Source organism: Mchenga conophoros, linkage group LG20, assembly GCF_057382185.1.
Source record: "Mchenga conophoros isolate Kocher_MC1m ecotype Shallow Benthic linkage group LG20, M_conophoros_male_GT1.1, whole genome shotgun sequence".
NCBI classification, from domain to species: Eukaryota; Metazoa; Chordata; class Actinopteri; order Cichliformes; family Cichlidae; genus Mchenga; species Mchenga conophoros.
Window position 1 is genome coordinate 35,447,528 of NC_140545.1, and position 22,609 is coordinate 35,470,136.

Genomic DNA, 22,609 nt, shown 5'->3' on the forward strand with positions numbered 1-22,609 from the left:
AACCACGTCCGTGCTACAGAGGGAGCCCCTCGTTTAGTATGAAGGTCCTCGATTTGTTTTGACTGGTCCTTCTGATGGAGCTAGCTGGTTCTGGCTCATCTTCACTGGCCATGCTGGTATTCTCTGTGCCTTCATCCACGTGGTGACTGTAAGCACCATTTATAGTAACTTTTATTTGAGGTAATTTGTTTGATGCATATTCTGAAATTTGATGTTTGAGAATAATGTATAACATCATCATTTCAGTTTATTTTGAAACATCTCAACAGGATCTTGAGCTTTATTGTGAAATGCCCTAATGTGAGATATGACTACGCCTGCACTGTATGGCGACGCATCACAAGCTAGTTGCATAGGATCGAAATGCATTAAAGCATCAGTCCCTAACCATGCAGTCTTTGTCTCTTTCAATGCTTAAACACTGCTCTGTCCATTCCCATGTCTTGTCATTGTCCTCACGTTGATTAAGAGGATATTGAATAAACCTTCCATAATACTTGAGAAGTCCCAGATATTTGCACAGTTGACTCACATTTTGTGGAGCAGGCGAGTCCATCACTGCTTTGACTTTTGATGGTGCAGAAAAGAATAGCTGGGGCTAGTCTACAGTGTCTGTGGAGGCTCCTGTGAGTCACTGGTGTCAATAGTTCTCGTGTTCTCATCAACACACATTTGCAGGTATGCCTGACTGGGATCAGTTTTGATGAATTTCTTTCTCTCCAGCCAAACTTGCAAACAAATCATCGATGTGCGGTACTGGGTATTGTTCTAACTCCAACACTGGGTGTACATTGACTTTGAAATCCCCGTAGACTGTCACTGCATCATCTTGTTTCATTACAGGTACTATAGAAGTGGCCCACTCACTCTGGCTGACTCATTCCAGTACACCACCCTCAACAAAGTCTGTAATTCATTGTCGACCTTTGGCTTAATAGCATAAGGAGCAGATCTTGCTTTTACTTTCAGGTAAACGACTGTCAGGCTTACATCTTCACTGTGCAGCCTTCGGACTGCAGCCCAATCAAGTTTTATTTTTTCCATTCACAACTGACCAACCAGAGAACACCACGTATAATGGCAGTTCCAAAACTGACCATTGGTTCACCTCTATACGTTTTTAAAATGAGGTTGGAGGGCTGCAGTGGTAGGTGATGTAAGGTCTTTTTTTTTGGGGGGGGGGGGGGGGGGGGGGGTAATTTCGGAAGAATTATGTCATGAAGCTTGCCAGTTTTGTTTTTAGATTTATCTGTGGTGAATATAAAGTTTTATATTTTAAAAAATCCCTTAATAATAATAATAATAATGGATACTTTATTGATCCCCATGGGGAAATTACTTGTTTTTCTCTGCATTTGACCCATTCACTCTGTGAAGCAGTGGGCAGCCCACTAAGCAGGCGCCTGGGGAGCAGTGTGTAGGGACGGTACCTTGCTCAGGGGTACCTCAGGGTAGCCGTTAAGTGGATATGAACCGCCGACCTTCCGATCATGGGGCGACCACTTTACCTACTGAGCTATCCCTGCCCTTAAAAGTGTTGTTTAGTGTTTCATGGTCATATATTGTGTTCCCAGACATGTCTTTAACAGCACATACTGTTGTTTTTTCCTTTTAACTAGTTAGCCAGAAATCGACCAGATTTATTACTATGTTCAAAATTTTGCAAGCAAAGTCTTTCTACTAAGAGTCAAACCTTAAATACTGTATGTGTAGGTTTAGGATGGAGAAAGGTTCGGGCACGTGAAACACAAGGAGAGCACAGGCAGGAACTTCTGCAACAGAGGAGAGAAGTATCACTGGACTGGGAAACAAGTGAGTGGGTTGAGTTCAGTAGTACTTGTGGATGGTATGTCCTTACCTGTAGATGCAGGCCGACTGGCATAGGAGGGGTAGCTGTGAGAGTGTCCAGGGGAGGAGTATGCAGGTGAGATGGATCCAGGTTCCAAGGGGTCCAGAGGGGAGATATATCCACAGTTGACACGACGGTCAGGAGGGCAGGCTGAGCAGCAGGTGAGTGTGAAATCGTTTGTCTGCAGGTAGACCGATAAGCGCGACAGGAGATCGCTCTGGAGACAACTGGAGATGGAAAAACGTTAATCCAAAAACAGGGGAGCATGAATAACGAACACAAGGAAGTCCGAGTTACCACCAACGGTAGCAGGATGGCAGAGGGTGGCAGGCAGCGCTGGTTTAAGAACCCTCCAGATAATGGCCCGGAAATTAGGAACAGGTGATGTGCTGACAAAACTCCACCCCAGGGGACGAGGACGTGGAACTGGTCTCACACCCAACCAGGCACCGTTTGATCCTTCCATATACTTTTCATTTCTGATTACTTTCTCTAAGAATGTGCTTTCTCTTGTTGTCTCTTTTCACTCAGTATGTAAACTTCAGTATTTATCAATCACAGTTCAAAAGTTGGTTTCTCAAAAATGACTTATTCTGGGGTTTTTCAGCATAATAAAATCCAAAAGGTTTCTGTTTCTCTGTCTTTTTGGCTGCTCCACTTACCTCATACACAGGCCCTTTGTTAGTTCTGATTAGATTTAAGATTTGATAATAAATTAAATTATAGCAAGAATATCTATCATCCAAAGCACATAGATTAAACTCTGTCACTTTGTGGTACATTACACCCACAAAAGCTGAGTTTTAGGCCTTTTACTTCACCTCTGGTTGGAGCTGAGACGAGGGATCTCGGTCTTCTTGACATTTTCAATGCAGGTTCAAAGGGCAATAGCTTCACTTTCCAGGCCAAGCACCCCATCTGTAGGCACACATGTTCATCTTCGAAGTGTACTTTTATATAATTAAAGGGAGGATTTTGGAGTGGCTTGACTATCATACTGAGTTCAGATCAAACTGGCCCAGGAAACAGAATAAATTTGGCATCTCTGTTTCAAATCTTCTGAAGTTTTGTTCTGTTCTAAGCCTATTAACTCCGAGGGTAATTGAATGCAGCTTACCTTCACGTCGTGACGTGTGGCTGTTACCATGGACACGAGGCAACGACAACGAGTGAGGAGTGAGTGTCACGGATGTGAAGTAGCTAAAAACAGTTATCGGAGCCCGGGTGAGAAAAAGTTTATCCAATTTTCAAAAAGTTTGTTTGTTTCTCACTTTAGTTTGATAGTTACCGGAAATTAAAAAGCACGTTTTAAACGAGGTTACTTCTGTATGTGGGACTGCAGACATGGTTACCACAGGGAACTAAAACTGAACTGAAACGGAAATAGATGTGAATTTTATTTCAAAGAAAAAATAACTTAAATCTTGAATCTTTGAAAAACACACAGAAAAATAAAAATATAGAGCTGATAAAAACTCAAAACGACATTTTAAATAAAGAAAAGTGGAATTAATGAATAACGGGGGGACTACAAGAACTGTTGGCTTCCATTTATTCTTAAAAATAATTGAAAACATTTTATATAATCGCACCGAAGCTGCAGAGCGTGGCCAGAAGGTCCCACACAAACAGATGCTTCTACCCACGTGATGATAACATGCCCAGAGACAGCAGGGACACCGCCATGAAACTAAACTATTTATTGTATTCAAAGTTTCCTTACATTTTAAAAGTAAATGAGGTGTTGTCCAGCTCAATACGCACTACTCATTTCCAGAGCAGAACTCTGGCATTTTAAAGTTGTGTTTAAGTTTGTTTTTACAGAAGATTTTTTAGCCTCTTTTTTTAAACAATAAGAAAATACTGACAACAAGATCGAATTTGATTGAATTATTTTAATTAGCAAAATTGTTTTTAAAAAAAAGTAGACAAGATGCTATTACAAAGTGCTTCATATGAGAATGTAAAATCCTATCAAACAGGCAGTATAACAATATAAAGAAGGTATAAAATCAAATAAAACATATTACACATGAACGTTACCCAGATGCCTGTCTAAGCAGATGTGTTTTAAGCTGCGTAGTGGGGGAGGTAAACTCTTCCACAGCATTGGAGCTGGTGTGCTTTTCTCATGTTTTTTTTCATGTGTGTGTTTATGTGCAAACTTCAGGCGCACATAAACATAATTAACCTTAATCCAGGAGGAGCACAGCCCTGATGGAGCAACAAGTTGCTGCTTCCGAGAAGCTTCTGTAAGTTCTTTACACTCATTCAAAAACTACACACACAGCTGAAGAAAATACAAGACAAGCAAAGAGCTAGTTGTCTAGACAAGACTGTCAGGGAGTTCTGGAGGTTTCTTCCTGTTAAAAGGGAGTTTTTCCTTCCCACTCTCGCCAAAGCCTTTGCTCACAGAGGGTCGTCTGATTGTTAGCTTTTCTCTTTTTCTCTTGATTACCCCTTTAAAGTCTGAACCATGAAATAACTGACAGAAAAATCTAATTTATTTAAAATAGAGGTTTAGTTTTGTTTGAAATCTATTCTGCAATTTATTAAGATTTTTCTGAGAGAAAAATTCCCACCAATGATGTAGAAGTCTCAAAAGCTCAAATACGAAACATTAGATGTTCAGGGGTTAATGTAGGCTCTTTACCCTACAATGTAAAGCACTGTAGGGTAAAGCTGGTGGCTTTGAGGTCGTCTTCACCTGTTCTCCTTCTTCAGGCCCAAGTCCTACAGGAGCAACTCTCCAGAAGAGATTCGACTGTTAGCCATCGCAGAAAACTTCCAGCGTCAGTACTCGCACTTGTGTCCTGACCGCAAACCGCTGCTGCTCTGTCCTGTAAACGAATGTGGAGTAAAGGTAGGTTTATCTCACTCAACCTTTTTGTCTCTGAAGAACAGATCCCATCGGACCTTCACATCTGCAAACACCCTAAATACTTTCTGCATCGCCGTCTGTCTCTTCTCATATTCAGAAGTTTGTGTCGACGTCTCTTCGTCCAACGCCGACCATCCACTGTGAACTGTTCGACTGGCAGGGCTGTGCCTCTTTTGTGGCCGACTTCCTGTCGTTGGTCCCTCTGGATCCGCCCGTGGAGCCGGTCAGAGAAATGTTTGAGTTTTAGGAGCAAACCAAATATTTTTTGTATTCTGTGGTTGAGAGTTAAAGCACATGTTAGAGAGGACGTCTTTTATTCTGCTGTTTCTGATTTGTGAAACCGTAATTTTCATCATTCAGATAATTATTGCATATAATGTAATTCTAATATGACAGGCTGCTTGTGTTTAGCTGAACATTAACTGCGCGTCATCCTGTCATGTCTGTATGCAGACACCTCACATGACCAGCAACTGATGATGTCACACTCAGAGAAACGTGTTTCTGAGAAGCTGAAACTGGAGCTGGACTTGGTTCTGTTTGTACTCTAACAGAGATCATTTAGCAGACAGATCGGTGCAGCATCTGCAGGGATGAGGAGTGTTTAGGTGAAGGGAGAGTTCAGCCCGAAGGCAAAGAAAGTTCATCTGCACCCAGCAGCCTCTCACCTGCTCAGCTCCATGTCAGACAAACACATGGTCAAGACTTCCTCGGTCCTTGTAGATGAGACCAGAGGAGAAAGTTCAGACTGCTTTAAGCTGATAGAAAAGAAACAGCAACTCAGATTTGGAGTACAGTGACCCAGCCTGTGCTAACAGCCACTGCTCCTGTGCAGCATCTGGACATCTTCACCTGACTGTCATGCCTCTGAGAGACTCAAGTGCAGATTTTAGAGAATCAGGATGTTTTCCACAGCTTCACTTGTCAGACGCTCTTCTTTCTTTTATATACAGTCATTGTTCTGAACATGTTTCAGCTTTTCAAGATGGTGGATGACAAAAGAAACAAGGCTGCAGAACCTAATCACATTCACATCAATAAATGCACACATGCGTGCACCTTCTCTCAGTGTGTGTCTGATTGTGCGTGTCTCCCATTGCAGCCGAAGGTCCTTTCCTCTCCCACCTCGGTGCTGCAGAGTCAGAGAGCCACGTGTTTTGAGTATGCCACTCTGCTGTGCAGCCTGCTGCTCGGCGAAGACTACGATGCCTACTGCGTCAGCGGCTACGCCGTCAAAGAGATGTGTCTGCTCGATCAGAGCATGCAGCAGTGCCCCCTGCTGGACCCCGAGGTCAAGGTAAGTGCGTGCAGCGTGCACATGTGGTCGACAATCAGATTGTTGACTGCCAGATGTGAAAGTGACTTCTTGGTTGTGTGTTTGCGTGCAGGCTGTGCAGGATGTGACCCCAGAACAGAAGGACCAGGATGATAAATACTCAGTGAAGCTGCAGCTGCAGCTCAAGAGTCGTTTTCTGGCCGAGCAAGAGAAGAAGAAGCAGGAGGCTGAAGCTGCGCTGCTTGTAAAACAAAAACAACAAGAGGTAAAGTGATCTTTTCTCTACAAGAGCGACTGCATCTATGCTGCAATAAAGGCTCTCATGAGATATGACATTTATAGGCTAAGAGTCACATGCACAGGATCTATGTAAGAACGTCTGTTTACAAGACGAGGTGGTGTTTACCCTGCAACAGCAGCTCATCCTGGGTGCCTTTAACATAAGCTTGTCTGTCTTTTACTTTCTGTTAATTAAAATTAAGTGTAAGATCATATAAAAGCATTTACATAATTTAATTTGACTTTTAAACTGTAGCTATTTTTCCTCCTTTGCGTTTTTCATGTTCATCGATGTATCTCATGTGTTTTCTGTTGGATTTTTGTGAGACTGGTTTGAAGTGTTATACAAATTCACTGAATATTCTGACTGAAGATCAGTAATGATGGTGTATGTTGTGTCATCACTATGAATTCTCTGTGCGAGCAGGAGAAAGATCGGCAGCTGGCCGACCCGCTGCGAGGCCTGCGGGTGCACTGCTGGGTGCTCGTGCTGTCGGGCTGTCGGGACGTCCAGGAGAACGTCTTCGTCGACCCTCTGACTGGGATCAGCTACCCCACCAACAGTGACAACTTCCTGGGCATCGAGAGTGTGTGGAACAACCTCAACTACTTTGTGAACATGCAGGACTGCAGTAACGGCTGTGCTGTGAGTCCATGTGCACGGTTAGAGTCAAAATAGCAGAGGCAGAACGGAGCAGGTTTGATGAAATATTCTGCGTGTGTAGGACATGATGTTTGACCTGGATGATTTGAAAACGTGGGAGCCAGTCTTGTTTGGAGCATCAAGCAAAAAGCAACTGATTCAAGAAGTCCTGAAGAGAAAAGAGGCTAAAATGATGGGCAAAGGGAACCTGGTGCAGGTACCGAATGCATGTGTGTTTCTCTGGGTGTCAGAAAGCAAAAACCTTAGCTGATTGAAATTTGTATGTTCTCCTCAGCAGGCCTGGAGCTCTTCTAGCTTTCATACATATAAGCCCTAATGTCCTGAAAGGAAAATCAGAAATCAAGAAAATCTCTGGCTCTTTGGGGACAAGGTGCATTAAAATGTGCTTCCAGGCTGTGATACACAAATGGCAGCAACAAGCATGGAGCAGGGGTCACCTGTATTTCAGTATATCTGATCCACAGTTAATATCATCAAAAAATACCACATATACCACCCAGAAGAAGTCAAAATACTGCTGTAGAAGCTGTAAATAGATTCATGATGTTACGTCTCCTGGCTAGCCTACGGGCTAAGAGGGACTCACATAAAGTCCCTCCTAATTTAAAGCTCTGGTTCAGACTGACATTTATAATATAACAAACTTTTATTTTCTAAATCCCTAATAGAAAAAAAAGGAACTTACCTAACTCCAAAGAAAATCAAATCTACAAAGATAATCTACCTAACGAGCACATAAACGTGAGAAAACGAGGATCACAAAACAAAAGGAGCCCACAGAGACAATCACAGCAGCGTGAGCCTGCAGAACCCAGCACGCAGTCAGAATGGCCACAGCTCCACAGACCGCTCTGATGACTGATCACCCAATCAGGACAGAGGAGGTGGAGCCTAATGCCTCATTTGGGATTTAACAATAAATACAACAATGTACGACCGAGACAGTCGTACATTTTTACTTCATTAAAGGAAATTTAAAGGAAATATTTGACCTCTCTGTCTGAATGACAAATGAAAGGATGAGGCTCTTAAACAGTTAGTACACACTTACTTCCTGCTATCAACAACTCTGTTAACAACAGTTCTTCTTTCAACATTAGTAATTTAAACACTCAAACGAGACTCTCAGAGTGAAACGCTGGCGTCCTGTGCTGCAAAAGTTATGCTGATATTTTCAGCTCTGTGTTGTCATTTCACTTCTTTTCATTTATTTTTTAGTACATTTCTATTTGTTTCCTGAGACGAACTGATTCAGGTCATTTTGTGAATTTAAATTTAAATTCCAGCTCCAGCAAATGAAACACGATTTTACTGTGAATACAATAAATGTAAATTGAACTTTCTTTGTCTCGAAGGAGGGCGGGCCCAACGTTTTGGAGATGCCGAGATCCTGGGTCAGCTACATTGCCATCTCAACAGAAGGTAGGCTCTGTTTGTACGAACATTACCTTGTACATTGTTCACCAGTTTTACTTCAGCTTTAGGAGTTCAAGATTTAACCTCTAGAACCCAAACAGACATCACCTGATGCTGTCAAACCTGCACAAATACTGCCTCTTCTTTATTATTCAGCCCTGAAGAACCGCTGGCCAGGAGGAAAGAAGGTGATCCGCTACAAACAAGCCCAGCTGGAGAGGTTTGCCACGTCCAAAAGGTTATACGGCGTTGTCACACGACTGATCAAATACAAAGACCGAGGCTGTGAGTGCCAGAGAAACACGCTTTTCTGTCTTCATGTAGACGTGAATGTGCTTTTCTTTACAAGGAAAAAAGGGGAATTCATGAGTTTCTGGAAAATCTTTCTCTATCGATTTGGTGCAGTTCTCCAGCAGGAACGTCTCCCAGCAGCGCTCCTCATGCACTCCTCAGACGTTCTCAGATTTCTGAGATTTTCTCAGTGTACTAATCTTTTTAAAGTTGGTTTGTAAAATATGTAGTTTTTGATATTTTTAATAAATTAGACAACTTCTTTTATATTTTTAGTTCGTTAGTGAGATGATTTATGGTTGTGTTGTTTGTAATGAGTAACCTGTGAGTGTGCGTTGAAGGCACTGAGGTCGCCACGGTGAAGGAGTGGTATCAAGGCAGGAGCGACTTCCTGGAGGAGAAGGAGGTGGACAATATCAATAAGATCACCACAGAGCGCTTCAGACATGGAAGAAAACGTCACCTGCTGTGTAAGCTGGCTTTCTGCAGCCGTCCTCAGAGGCGCTGTGTAGTAACATTTTTCATGTTAGATCTTAATACAGTGCAGCCGAAGGCACCTAAAATACATCTGACAAACACCAGCAGCTGTTTTATTCTAGAAATCATCAGTTTAAGAAAGTTTGACTCAGCTAACATTACAGCTCGGCTCAGGCTGAACATCCTAGGTAACACGATGGCGTCATAATCTGTGATATAGATAAGAGCCGATGGGCCCTTTTTAGCTGCTCAGCGTCTGATTGTGGAGTTTGCAGACAAACAGACAAAGAGAGACTTCATGTGTTATACCATCAGTCTAAGTCGGGGGTATTACTCATTCCAGAATGACTTGTGATTGACAAGCCGTTAGCCAATGAGCATGCAGTTTGATGGTCATACCCGCCCCCTTGCTCATCATCCACTTTCAGAATACCAAAACAGAAACAGCAGTGTTCATCACGAGCTCTCAGTACGGGACTTCGTAGTCCAGTGGGCAATGTTATGATGGCGATGTCTGTCTTTTACACAGTCTATGACTGAGTTTTGGCGTCAGCTGCAAGCTCCCGGGCAGCTCAGACATGCAACTGAACGTTGTCACTTGCTCCATGTGTGAGCCTTCAGCAGCTTTGGAGTGAGCAGGAAAATAGTGACTCATTCTAAATGATAATGTCAGAGAAGTGATGAACGAGTGAGCTGAGAGTAGGTGTGTTTCTTTTTCGTTCAGTTTTGAGGGTCAAATCACTTACTGTGGGCACTGAGGTTGAAATGCACTTCAGCGGTGCTCGCGTTGACGACTTGGTGCGGAGGGTGCTGTCGCCGAAAGAATTAATCGAGCTCTTCGAAGGCCGGAGCGACTTCCTCCATTACCGGCACGTCTACTTCAAAAAACATATCCAGCTGCTCAGCGAGAACTCACACATGGAGGAAGTGCCCATACTGGTAAATGACAGGAAACAAACACACAGATCACTTCGTAAATCTTCGTAAAGATTGCTTTGTTTTTAAAAGCCACAGGATGCTTATGTGGATGTGTTTGGTTTGTTTTGTTTATTGCTCATTCAGAAAGTGGTAGAGCGTTTCCATAGAAACGGCTCCAAACCAGCCAATGAAGACGTGGCTGAGCGAGTGTTCCTGATACCAGAGAAACTGATTGAGTTGAACTACCACTTAACGGAGGACCGATTGATCCCTTCAAAGATCAGCTTCATCAAGCCACTGGGCTCAGAAAAAAGGAACGCACAGGAAATCTCTCTTGACATGATCTCCACCTTCCAGGTACACGTCGCAAATGCATGACAATACATACAGCAGATATCACAGTTACATTTTTTCAGTCTAAAAGCTTCTAATCTGCCTCTGGGTTCATGCACTCCACTGATACTTAAGGTGGATCTATCTGCGAAGCCGTTTACAGCCGTAACCCTGCATAAGATGCTGGTGGAACTGATGGAGGTTGAAGAGAAGGTGACTCATCATGTTATGTGGTCGGTGAAAGAGGTAACCACACCCTGGATTAAAAGAGTAGTCCCCACAACGCCTTCATTCTTAAAGTTTTCCCAGGGTAATGAGGAAAAGTACCTGTAAGTTCAGTTAAAGATGTTCTGTATTGATGTGTGAACAGATGAGAGACGTTGTGACCCTCCGTGAAAAGGAGACTAAAGAAATGAAGCTGTGGAGCCGAGCAGCTGCCCTCGTCCACAGCAGGGAACAGAAAAAGGTGAGACACCAGCTGTTTCTTTCTCTGCTGCTCACATTCCCCGACTTTTGTTGCCCCCCTTCCACATTTTTGAGATGTGTTGCTGCCATCAAATTCAAAGCAAGATGTCCCAGTGAAATGCATTTGTATTTTATTTGGATTTCACACAACATTCGACCTCCTTCACAATAGGGGATATCTAACAGCTGTTTTTACAATCTTCGACTACTTTAAGAAAGTTAAACATTTGACTCACTGAAAATTTAGTAGATTATATATCAAATAAAGACTTTTACAAATATTTACACACAGAAATGTTGTTTAAAAGAAGACCAGGTCCCTCGAGATTCCAGATGATTCACATCTGTTAGTTTGATTTTTTCTTAAGTACAAGTAACACAATCAGTTTACATCCAGATTGTGCTCAGGCTTGAATCTGGATAAACGTTCATGGCTAAGAACTTCCTGGTATACTTTTTTTTAATGTGTAATAGACAATGATCTGTTGAACAAGATTGTGTGACTGGCTTTCAGAACTTCAGTGTGTAATGTGTAAATGTTCACATATATACAGATCTCTGTACTAGTGATGTGAATTCCAGCTCCTTCGGCTCCCAACCGACTCTTCAGGTTGTTTTGCTGCTTTAATTTATTTATTAGCAACAACAATATACAATTATGCACAAAAGGAATTACTAAAGTTTAAAAAAATGTGGTTTTATTTATATATGTTTATAAATAAATGCAGTGGCCCCAAGAGACAAACTCCAAAACACATTGCCAGCGTTAACTGAACTTCCAAAACAGAGCTGCCTAGATCAAATTCAATTACATAACTGAAAGCAATATGCATTGTTTGTGTATTTATACACACACATTCAAATGATTAAAAATGTTCATTTACCTGTTACTACCACACACCAAATCCAGTCGTTGGTACTTCCTGGCTTGTGTAGCCACGAGGTAACAAAAGCTCAACGCTGCGCCCGAGCGTCCTGGAGCACTGCTGTTGTGTTTTCAAATTTGTACGTATTTTGGAGTTTGTACGGGCCATCGTGAATATACTTTTATTTATTTACTCCACATAAAATGTAATAAATAAGCTATATAATGCAAAAAACAACTATTCACATTTAAACTTTTAACTATTTAAATTTTCAGGTTTTTCCTTTTAAACAAATTTAAAGTGAAACAACACAAAATACTGCAAACCACAACACAATAACATATAAATTACAATATGAAAACAAAAAGAAGATGCACGTCCTCTGTCACAGCGGTCCTCAACCTTTTTTGTGCCACGGACAGTTTAATGTAAGACAATATTTTCATGGAGCCTTTAAGGTGTCGCGGATAAATACACCAAAATAAAATGAAACTGCAGCTTTACCTAATGTCAGCGCTACTGTTACTCATTTTATATTAGGATTTAAAAATCTAGCTGGTGTTGGCCTGGGGAGTAACCTTCAGTAATAGTAATAAATCACACAGCAATACTACATTCAATACATTACAAAATACATTTTGGGGCATGTATTCTGTAATCTGTAGTGGAATACATTTTAAAACAAACTTCCCATCCAATTCTATTTATAAAGCACTTTAAAATACGCAGCACAGGACCAAAGTACAGAAAATAAGTTAAAAACAATAGAATAAATAAAAAATAAATAAAACACATAATACATAAAAATTAAAACAGCCCTATATTAAAAAAAGAACACAAGATAAAACAGCATAGGCCTTCCCAACACTGGTGGTGAGTCACATGGCAGGGTCAGATGTGGCCCTGCAACAAGGGAGAAGCTGAAAGCAGATTCTTCATTGTCATTCAGTACAGAGAAGGTCCGGAGAGAAGCACAACAGTCTCCACCTATCTAGACCTCCACCTAACACAGTGGAGGCTCTGTCATGGCATGGAGCTGCTTCTTTGCCAGTGGTGTTTGAGATCTTTTAGAGCGGTGGCCCCCAGGCTGTGGAATGCTCTCCCGCCATCATTACCTTGATTGGATTTATTCTTTTAAAAAGCAGCTTAAGACTCGTTTATTAACATTGGCTTTTTTGTATTTCTGTGAAGCACTTTGTGGTTTTTATGCTGTGAAGAGAGCTATATATTACTATAGATTGGCAACAGTTTTATTTTTTAGCAGAGCAATCAACCCAAACACGCGGCCAGTGCAGGAACAACATAGGTGGGGAGGAAATCACCCAGTGGGTCACTATCAGTAGTGGACTGGCCTCACCAGAGCCTGGATCTCATCGTTACTGAAGCAGTGTGAGATGGTCTCCCAGAGAAAAGGACCAAAGGCAGAAACGTGGAGTCTGGGGACGGACTTGTTTTCTGAGTCTGCCTCAAGTGGCCATTAGAGGAACTGCAGCTTTTGATACTCAGGCGGTTTCATTTTTCAGCTCTGGAGTTTGATGATGGATGAGGCCCACTGTCTATCTGTGGAACCTCTTTAATATCAAAACAGCATTTTAAAAAAATGAGTTAAACATCTGTCTTTTAATTTGGAGTAATATTGTCTAAATCTCTTGCTGCTGTTATAGGTTTTGATCTTCTTTGTTATTTTTTTTTATCTCAGGTGTTTGTTGCAGTTTATTTTCTTTTTTTTAAATGATTCTTGTTGCATCAATCCTTTTGACTATTTGTGCTTTTTTTCAGGAAAATGGTGAACTTAAAAACATTTTGCAGAAGTATCTGTCTGAGGAGATCGACAAAGACCAAGATGTGAAGAAGGAAGGCCTGAATCCAAATTTTGACATCGAAACAGAGGAGAAAATCAAAATCATTCAAGAACAATACATGAAGGTACCAGTGAAGCCTCACACAGTGACTCTGGGTGACCAGTCTTGTTTGCTGCACAGGTGGGCCTGTATAGTAAAATGGTAAATGGCCTGTATTTATATAGCGCTTTACTAGTCCCTAAGGACCCCAAAGCGCTTTACATATCCAGTCATCCACCCATTCACACACACATTCACACACACATTCACACACTGGTGATGGCAGCTACATTGTAGCCACAGCCACCCTGGGGCGCACTGACAGAGGCGAGGCTGCCGGACACTGGCGCCACCGGGCCCTCTGACCACCACCAGTAGGCAACGGGTGAAGAGTCTTGCCCAAGGACACAAACACCGGGACTGTCCAAACAAACTGGCAACCTTCTGATTACAAGGCGAACTCCCAACTCTTGAGCCACGATCGATGGTTCTGTTGTCTGGCTTCATAGAAGTCATTTTTATTTTTGGATGTTTGATAAGTAAATTCGGGTAAATACACTTTGCAGAAACTTGTTACAATCCGTCCAGGTTCTTGTCCTTTGGTGGACGGTAAAACCTTCTCGACGGGTGCCAGAATTCTTTCCTTTGATAAAACCCTGGACAACGTCTCATCTCAGACTAAAACAGTCATTTGATGTACATCAGTGTTTTCTTTTAGTTAGATTTGTAAGTACATAATGTCCATTGATGTAACAGGATCCAGAATCTGAGGTAAAAATGTGCCAAACTGAACATGTGACCCGGCATGCTGCTTTAACGGAAGATAAAGGCTATAACAGCTTGTTTTAGGCAAATAAACTAAGAGCTGTGCAAGATAAACAAGGACTGTTTGGACTGTGAGTCACACAAAGCTCTTCTAGTAAAGTACAACAATAATATGTGGCTGGAAGTCAGAATGGTGACAACAGAAGCAGCGAGGGTTCAAACAAACTGACATGGTTGTTAAAAATGTGTGTTCAGGACATAGCAGAGGTGGAGAAGACGCAGGAGGGGTTAAAGATGAAATTGCACGAACTGAGAAAACATCGGGAGCGGGACCAGCAGCAGCACTGCAACGAGATAAGCCAAGTTAAAGCCGCCCTGCAGCAGCTGCACATGTACCCACACCCACCTCAGCCCAATTTTCCAAGACACACCCAAAGATTCACGTTTAAAAACACAAACTTATTGTGTGTGTGTGTGTGTGTGTGCGTGCGTGTGTGCGTGTGTGTGTGTGTGTTTGTGTGTGTGTTCAGGGATATGCGGAGCGGAGAGGAGACACACAAGGATGTTCAGAAGGATCTCTGCCAGGAACTGAAGCTCTCCTCTCTGACGGACAGCTGAGCCGCACACACCTGTCGCCTTTTTGTTTTAACAGTAAAAACAAATATTGGTGTTTATTCGTTACACAACCAAATGATACAACTACACACGTGTCTGCTTTTGTTTGCTTTGTTTTTCTTCATCTTTTTATTTTTGACATTTAGATTTTTCAGGCCGTGTGTAAGACTTCATACAGGAGGGTCCTCTGTACACGACTGCCTCTAGATCTGATATTTATGGTTGTTGCTACGAAATCAATCAACAAATAAATACAAATCATAAGGTTTCTGGGGTCCTGCGATTTCATGATTCAGGTGAAGCAAATATAATCAGGGAAGCAAAATGGAATACGTGTGTGTGAAAGAGAGGGAGACAGATGGAAACATTCAAGGAGTCAAGAAAGTGAATGTGGATGAGTTTAAATACTTGGGGTGGAGCGGGTGGAGATGAGTGTCAGGAGGGATTTGTGACAGAAGGAGAGCAGCAAGAGTGAAAGTTAAAGACCTGCTGTGATGTTTGGTTTGGAGACGCTGTGTCACCAGCTGTCGTCGCTCCCGATTCTTGGATTCTGACCTGGCGGAAACACGACTCGAGACGGGCGTCTCAGTTCAAGAACTTCCTTATTTACCCATGTATAAGAGGAGATGTTCACAGCGTGAAGCCTCCCGCAGATCTGAAGGGCAGGCCCTCGATCTGTCACATGCATACTTTTTCAAAGTTCCTCGTTCAGAGCCTACTTTTCCTGTTATGTAGTACTCTGTGTTCCTGTACCCTTCATACACAGTTTTTATCAAAACATCTCCTTATCGTTTCCTTTTATGGTCTCACACATCAGTTCATCTCTCCTTCTCTGCATGTCCTCATTTTCTATGCACGTGGGTGGCTGCATGTGGGGTCTCTGGATGCGCTAAGCTCTCTAGCTAGTTCAGCTTTTTTTATCTATACTTATCAAGATGTGTTAGTGGCAGTTAGTGCTGCCCTTTGCAGCCAGACTCTAATGCTGCTTCTACACTCTTTCCTATAATGCTGTTTTTTATTTGTAACTACTTGCTCCTGCAGTTGCACAGAGGCCTGCTAGCAGTATAATACTATATACAGTTCCACAGGTGGCACAAAGATGTTGAGATCCTCGGTGTGAGTGAGCAGTACATCAGAGGGACAGCTCACCATCAGGAGGCGAGGCTGAGGGTTACATACAGCCAGAATTTCATTCCAAAAAACACAAATACACACAAATAGTTACAAACTATGGCTGAAAATAAAGGGAAAAATAAATAAAAAATACATACATATTGGACAAAGGATGTTAAAGATGAAGCCGATTGACAGGAGGAAGAGGAAGGCCTCAGAGGAGATTCATGGATGTAGTGAAGGAGGACTGCAGAGGTTCTAAAGGGAACAGCTGGAAGAAGAAGGCTGAGAGAACCAGCATCCCTGTGCTGTGTCAGTTAGAAACGACGGATCTTTAAGATAAATAAACGTCACTGTTCCTTCAGTGCAGCAGTTTGCAAATAAAAGTCCGATTGCACTGTGAGAATGTATTTCACAGGTTTAAAGAAAATAAGAACTTTAAAGACCCAAATCAGTTTTTCTTCTTTTTAACAGTAAATGTCAACAGGAGTGTAAATATGTGTAACATATAAGGTGGTACACAAAATTAAATTCAGCAGCAGCTCACACACATGACGCACAGATGGATGTAGAGGCGAGGAGCGTGGAGGAGCTGTGGTATTTGGAGGAGGGACTCTTTCAGAGGCGTGAGTTCCTGCTTTCCAGTGAAGAAGAAGAGAGGCAGCAGCAAACCATCAGAGCTTCATCATGAAAGTGCGTCACTCCTCTCTGACCTGTGAGTACACTCACCTCTTTGTTCTGTCATGAATGTAAAAATTGCAGCACTGAAAATGGGCACAAACCTTCAGCTACATGGTGGATTTGATTAAAGTCAGACATTCATGATGCTGCCGAACTTTCAGAGTCAGAGTCTGACTTGTTTGGCCTCAACCTTCTCCTGGATTAATAAAAAAATTAGTGCTTGTGTTTTTTGTTTTTTAAGTTGGCCACAAAAAATAAACCTTCAGTTTGAATTACAACTCAGCACTGCAGCCTTTACAGAAAAACTTTGTAAGCAGATGCTAAAAACACTCTGTCGTAACTTCTCTGTTACTTTCAGATCGAACGGTGATCCTGACGGGTCCCCAGGACGTTCGCGCCCTCCGAGGTACCAGCGTCCTCCTGGACTGTTGTTTCGCTGTAGATCCTCGGCTGGGCAGTTACCAGGTGGTCTGGAGGCAAGGCGACCGGAAACTATCAGAGTCTAGTGTCGATAAAAAGTAAACAAAAGCACACACTCGCTGTTTCTGTCCATTCTCAGAACATTCTGAACACATTGCTGTGTAAATACTCGGCTCAGATTCTGTCAAAACTGACTGCACAGAGCTTCACATCCAAAAGTGAGACAAGTGAGACAGAGCGAGCCACAAACAAGCAGCAACTGAAGGCAGCTGCAGGAAAGTGAAGGAGAGCATCTCCAGAGAGGAAGCAGCATTTAGTGTGGTTCAAACGTCAGATTATTTTCATCCAAGTATTCAGCTAAATCCTTCAAAATCTGTTAGTTTGTGCAATTACTTTTAGCCTCAGTAGTCACTCTTAGAGAAATAGCTGATTTTTTGTTTCCGGGCACTTTCAGGTGTCACCAACAGTCACTGTTGTGAAACGGCACAGCTCTGCCGATGCTTCGTTTTTATAATCACAATCCCTGAGAAACTCTGCCTCTCAAAGAAGCTCTTATTTGTACCGAGCCATGTTACCGACCTGCTGGCAATTAACCCAATGAGATGCAACATGTTCCTCCCACTTTCGCTCTTTCGTCTGTTCTAACATCTCCGTGTTGTTGCCATCAAAGTCAACATCAACATTTCTGGATTTGGGTTGTACACGTGTGCTTCTCCGTCTGTGTGTAGGTACATGATCTTTGACAACGGTACACTCAGAGTAATGGACGTCCAATTACACGACACCGCTGAATATTCCTGTGAGGTCATCACGGATGTGGACAAGGTTACTGCCCAGGCCTCCATCGGTGTGTGTGTTTCTGCATATTTTGTAAAGGGGTGGACCCTCAGCACCTCTGGACCCTCGGCCAGAGTCTAATATTGTTTTTAATGACTCACCTTCTATTGTCTCACTTTAGACCCTGACAGATTCTCCACAAAAAACTGGCTGATAACCACCTGCACCATCAGGCTGCTGGTTCTGATAGTCTTCATCCTCACATGGTGCAAGCACAGCAAATACAGAGGTTATGTTTCCAGCATATTCACAATGTGTCACAGACACAAAAATTATTTTCAAATGTTCACATTAGTTACATATGTTCAATTAAAAAAAGAGCTGCAATGAAATACAGTTTATTAATTCAGCATATTTCAGCAGGAGGTAGCATCCACATCCCACAGTATACAAAAAAGAAACACTGGAACAGTTTTCAATGCTTTTTACACAACGACTCAACAGTCGCTATTTATTCAACTGGATGACGTTTAAACGTTTCACAGCATAACTGTTACCCCTGCTTTACTGTTGTCCTCCAGCCTCACGTGCACTTTGAATGATTGTTCCCTCTAACAGAGGAACATCCTTTGTTTGTTCCACAGGTTTGAGGACCAGAGGAAACTCAGAGGGCACAAACATGGAGGTGACTTTCTTTCTCTTTGGTTCCTCTCACTGTTGACAGACTGCTACTGTAACAAAGAAATAAAGCAGTCACAGTGTGATGGTTCAGTTTGTAGACTGTTCCAGAAATTACAGTCCAAGAAGGTGAATTCAAACAGGTAGGTGACAAAAATGGCCGCCCAGACGGAGACTCCAACAACAAACAGAGACACTGTTGTCTGAGAGGTTCAACGAGGCAACGTGGAAATATTTACCAGCACAAATGATTTAACCAAGTCAGAGTCTCTTCTTTTTATGTGAAGAAGACAGTTTGTCTCTGTTTCAGGACGTCCACTACGAGAACTGTACTCCAGGTTCTACACGTGAAGACTCGACCTACCAGAGCCTCGATCCAGCCGGCAGGGACCAGGACCAGACCTACTCTACACTCACACATCACACATGAGACTCTCTGGATTCACACCTGGGTTTGTTTCAGTGCCTCAGGTTTAAAGTTGGAACACAAACCCTGAAAACTGTAAATATTGACTCACTTTGGAGTCAGCTTCAAGTGGCTGTTAGAGGAACTGCAGCTGCTGGAACTGCAGGAGGAACCAGCCCCACCAGCCCCCATCATCCTACACGAGTGCCCCGTGGACACTGTGAAGTCTTTCTGCTGCAGCGTGTCATCCATTTGTCTGAGAAGGTGTCTGCAGTCTTCCTTCTCTCCAACACCTCGACACCTCCAGGACCCCGAGACTGACACGAAAAATGTCTTCTGACCCCTCCCACCCTGGACAGAAACAGTCGCTCCCCTCAGTATCATGAAACTGCCAATATTATGTACATGTTATTAAAAACAACAAAACATTACCTCCCCTGATCAGTCTGTTTTTTGTACACTAAGAAAAATAATTAAATGTTATAGATTTCATATTTTACTCAACCCTAAACAGAGACAACTTTGGATTCTTCTATTTTATTTGAGTGTTTTAAGTGAATCCATTGCATTAAATGTTCATTTGGAATCACTTGATGGATCTGCATCAGACGTAACTGAAGCTAATCAGCTGGTTAGCCACACAGAGCTAACAGCAAACCATATAAAACCTTAGCATACGCAGCAGCTACAAGGATGGTGTTCTTATTCTATTATTATTACAGTGGTTGAAACATTATAAGTCTGCCTTCACTTTGTAATCCACATCAGTCCTGCTGCAAATCCCACATTTCCACAGCGTTCCTGTGACTTTTGGTGTTCTTTAGGTCAGCACTATGTTGGTGTTTGTATTGAATCAGATTATTTGTATGGAACAGACTTTGGTGTCACACCAGTTTGTACTACAGGATGGAGTAGGGAGCTGATGTGGGGTCCAGTCTGTGAAAGAGCAGCTGTTCCAGTTACCCTAACTTACAACAACAACACAAGCAGTGGATGTGATGAGCACGTTACCTACTGAACTGTAAACGGAGGAATTTCTGTGGATCATTTTTGTTAACTGCTTATTCAGCTGAGGGTCACAGGGGTGGAGTCTGTCCCAGCTGTCACAGGGAGAGAGGCGGGTCCACCTGCACAGGTCGCAAGTCAGAAAGGACAGAAACCACACTCTCTCATATACACACCTATATGTTTTGGGCACAAACCGACAACCGTCTCATTGGACCGTGGGAGAGCACATGAATGTCACAGAAAGACCCCAGCTGACCAAGACCCTTGAACCTGGAGACTTTAATCTGGGCAGCAGTGCCTGACATCACCTCACCGCCCCGACGTCAGGCTCTAATCTTGTGTTTGTGTTTTACTCCAGGGCAGCTGCCGTGACACCGTCACCTGGAGGAGTTTTAGTTTAGAACTCCTGTTATCAGATACATGGATATAAAGTCTTTACTTTTTATGTGTCTTTATGCAATACACGTGGATTCTGTCAACTCAGTATTAATATTCAAGTCAAGCCAGCTTCATTTGAACAGCACATTTTAAAAATAATTACTCCATTACTAAAATAATCAATAGCTGCAGCCCTACAGCTGTCCCCACCTGAGGAACTGGCGCGGGTGCAGGCCGGGCCCCGGTCGCTCTCACCCCGGGAACAGGGATGGGTGAAGGAGCAGGTTCAGGAGAAGCCCCAGGAACTGGAGGATAGACTGTGCTGGGGTGAAGCTGCAGAACAGGAGGGCCAATCTGAGCCATACTTGGGAGTGATAACTGCTATTAACAGCCATTGGATAGAGTGATAACCATGGTGGGTCTAGTCAGTATAATCAGCAGTAAATGAGTGTGTGGGTGAAGAAATGCTGCACACAGTGCTGTTTGATTCAAGAACCCAAAGCAAAACTCAAAAAGTGTCTCAGGGAGGGGAACCAGCCAGATGTTGTCAGTGTCACTGGTGGAAATCCAGCTGCACTAACCCTCCAGTACATGAGACCTGCCACACAAACAGGCCTACAGAAAGACAGGGTGGAGTGATTCAGCACACAGTACACAGGCGGCTGCTGGCTGCAGACAGGCTCATTACATACAGAGACGTTCTCTTCACACCGATGCAAATAAAAGAAATTATATGACAGATTTTACAGATGTATTTAGCAGTCAGTCAGCACTTTGAGGTTTTTGATTCCATAATAGTTGTTGTGAAATCAGAGTAAGAACAGTGGGCTGGACCTGTCTGGGAACTTTGTCTCACACTGACAAAGAGCTCCATCGTCATACATTAGTCTGAAGGTAACAATGTTGAGAAATGCGAGAGCTTGTAGAATATTTCGAATGAGTTTGATTTGTTCCTTCATCCTGTTGATTTATAAAATTCATAACATGTGTGCTTAAACAACATTAAACTGTAGGTCTCCTGTCATAATCAGTTCAGTTATAATCATACTGAAATACCATTGAAACGTTTTTTTACCATGAAACATGAACCTGGGACAGTTGCCTACAAACACCAAGCAGGTAGTTCTCTGATTACATCAAACAGGAAACAGGCCGTCTGCTTTTAGGGAAAGAAAATCCGAGCGCACAAACAACAGGAGGCGTTCATTTCTAGAGGCAGTCGTAACTTAAACACTTTTCAGTGTATCTGTATTTTTAGCATGATTCAGATAACCTGGTCACAATTTGCTGGCTCCTAATTATGGCCAGTTCAATAAGTTGAGACAAATTGTTCAAGATTAGACAGTCCATCAAAGTAACCATCACAGTGAGGTCTCCTTTCAGGGGGAAAGAATAAAGTCTTTAACAGAATGAAGCCAGGCAGCAATAGGAAGATGATTCCCTTTATTGCCTCATTCAGAGTGTGTAACAGTGGGCGTGGTTCTGGAACAAACATCAGGTACATCAACCGTGGAACATAATGCGAACACTGACGAGGATAAACCCTCAGCCTTACACTGGAATTCAGCAACACTTCAAATGTTTCCAAACACATAAGTTGCTCTCTCTCAGTCTCCGGTAGGTCACAAATATCAGATTACAGCTGATTTATTTATTTAATTTGTTTAATATTAAACTTTACTCTGTCAAAAGATGTTTTTTCTGTGTCTCAGGAGGATCAGTTGGCTGAGTGTGACAATAACATTCCTGCATTCCTGGAACTGGAATATTGAGCTAACTGGAATAATGTTGGGATGTCTCATGTCGGACTGAGGACGTACTGGATGCTACACTGACTCGTGCGTCACCTTGTGGTTCAAAGTGGTATTACATGAGGCTGCCATGTAATACCACTTTGAACCACAAGGTGATTGAAATGTTTGATATAATATCAGAACTGTTGTTCTTTCATATTCTGTTCATAGATGTATTTAAATGTTCAAAGATTTGAAACTCATGTTAAACAAACTGTGAGAAGAAAGAAAGTCTGACTCTTTTCTAACATTTGACCCAAACTGTTTTTCTAAATGATCCCAAACTAAAGTTCTTCAGATACAGTAAGAGAAATGATTTCATGATGAATGATGATCATTGTTGGAGGTTTTGGTCACGGTGCTGAATTTAACAGAGTCAAGTGTCATCATTGTATTTCCACTTTGCACATAATACTATA

At 42.4% G+C, this 22,609-nt stretch overlaps 2 protein-coding genes across 2 annotated transcripts; both read left to right on the forward strand.

Moving 5' to 3' along the window:
* The first annotated feature begins 2,979 nt into the window (after positions 1–2,979).
* On the forward strand, positions 2,980–15,025 carry drc7 (dynein regulatory complex subunit 7). Its single transcript, XM_085258758.1, has 18 exons — positions 2,980–3,073; positions 4,020–4,101; positions 4,574–4,712; positions 4,828–4,953; positions 5,833–6,027; positions 6,119–6,271; positions 6,713–6,931; positions 7,011–7,145; positions 8,305–8,371; positions 8,522–8,650; positions 8,998–9,126; positions 9,858–10,072; positions 10,196–10,408; positions 10,520–10,630; positions 10,755–10,850; positions 13,495–13,641; positions 14,577–14,713; positions 14,852–15,025. The coding sequence occupies exons 2-18, from the start codon at positions 4,067–4,069 to the stop codon at positions 14,937–14,939; spliced, it is 2,334 nt and encodes a 777-aa protein (XP_085114884.1). The 5' UTR covers positions 2,980–3,073; positions 4,020–4,066; the 3' UTR covers positions 14,940–15,025.
* Positions 15,026–16,662: 1,637 nt separating this feature from the next.
* Positions 16,663–18,525, forward strand: LOC146551311 (neural cell adhesion molecule L1-like). The gene is made up of 5 exons (XM_085261024.1): positions 16,663–16,764; positions 17,089–17,248; positions 17,879–17,997; positions 18,109–18,216; positions 18,509–18,525. The coding sequence occupies exons 1-5, from the start codon at positions 16,737–16,739 to the stop codon at positions 18,523–18,525; spliced, it is 432 nt and encodes a 143-aa protein (XP_085117150.1). The 5' UTR covers positions 16,663–16,736.
* Positions 18,526–22,609: the final 4,084 nt, after the last annotated feature.

Excerpts from the sequence above, each read along its gene's own strand:
- drc7 (XM_085258758.1), top strand. The coding sequence starts at position 4,067 with ATGGAGCAACAAGTTGCTGCTTCCGAGAAGCTTCT. Across the intron at positions 4,954-5,832 it reads TGGATCCGCCCGTGGAGCCG|CCGAAGGTCCTTTCCTCTCC; the intron begins GTCAGAGAAATG and ends CTCCCATTGCAG. Across the intron at positions 10,631-10,754 it reads TTATGTGGTCGGTGAAAGAG|ATGAGAGACGTTGTGACCCT; the intron begins GTAACCACACCC and ends ATGTGTGAACAG.
- LOC146551311 (XM_085261024.1), top strand. The coding sequence starts at position 16,737 with ATGAAAGTGCGTCACTCCTCTCTGACCT. Across the intron at positions 16,765-17,088 it reads GCGTCACTCCTCTCTGACCT|ATCGAACGGTGATCCTGACG; the intron begins GTGAGTACACTC and ends TGTTACTTTCAG. Across the intron at positions 17,249-17,878 it reads GAGTCTAGTGTCGATAAAAA|GTACATGATCTTTGACAACG; the intron begins GTAAACAAAAGC and ends GTCTGTGTGTAG.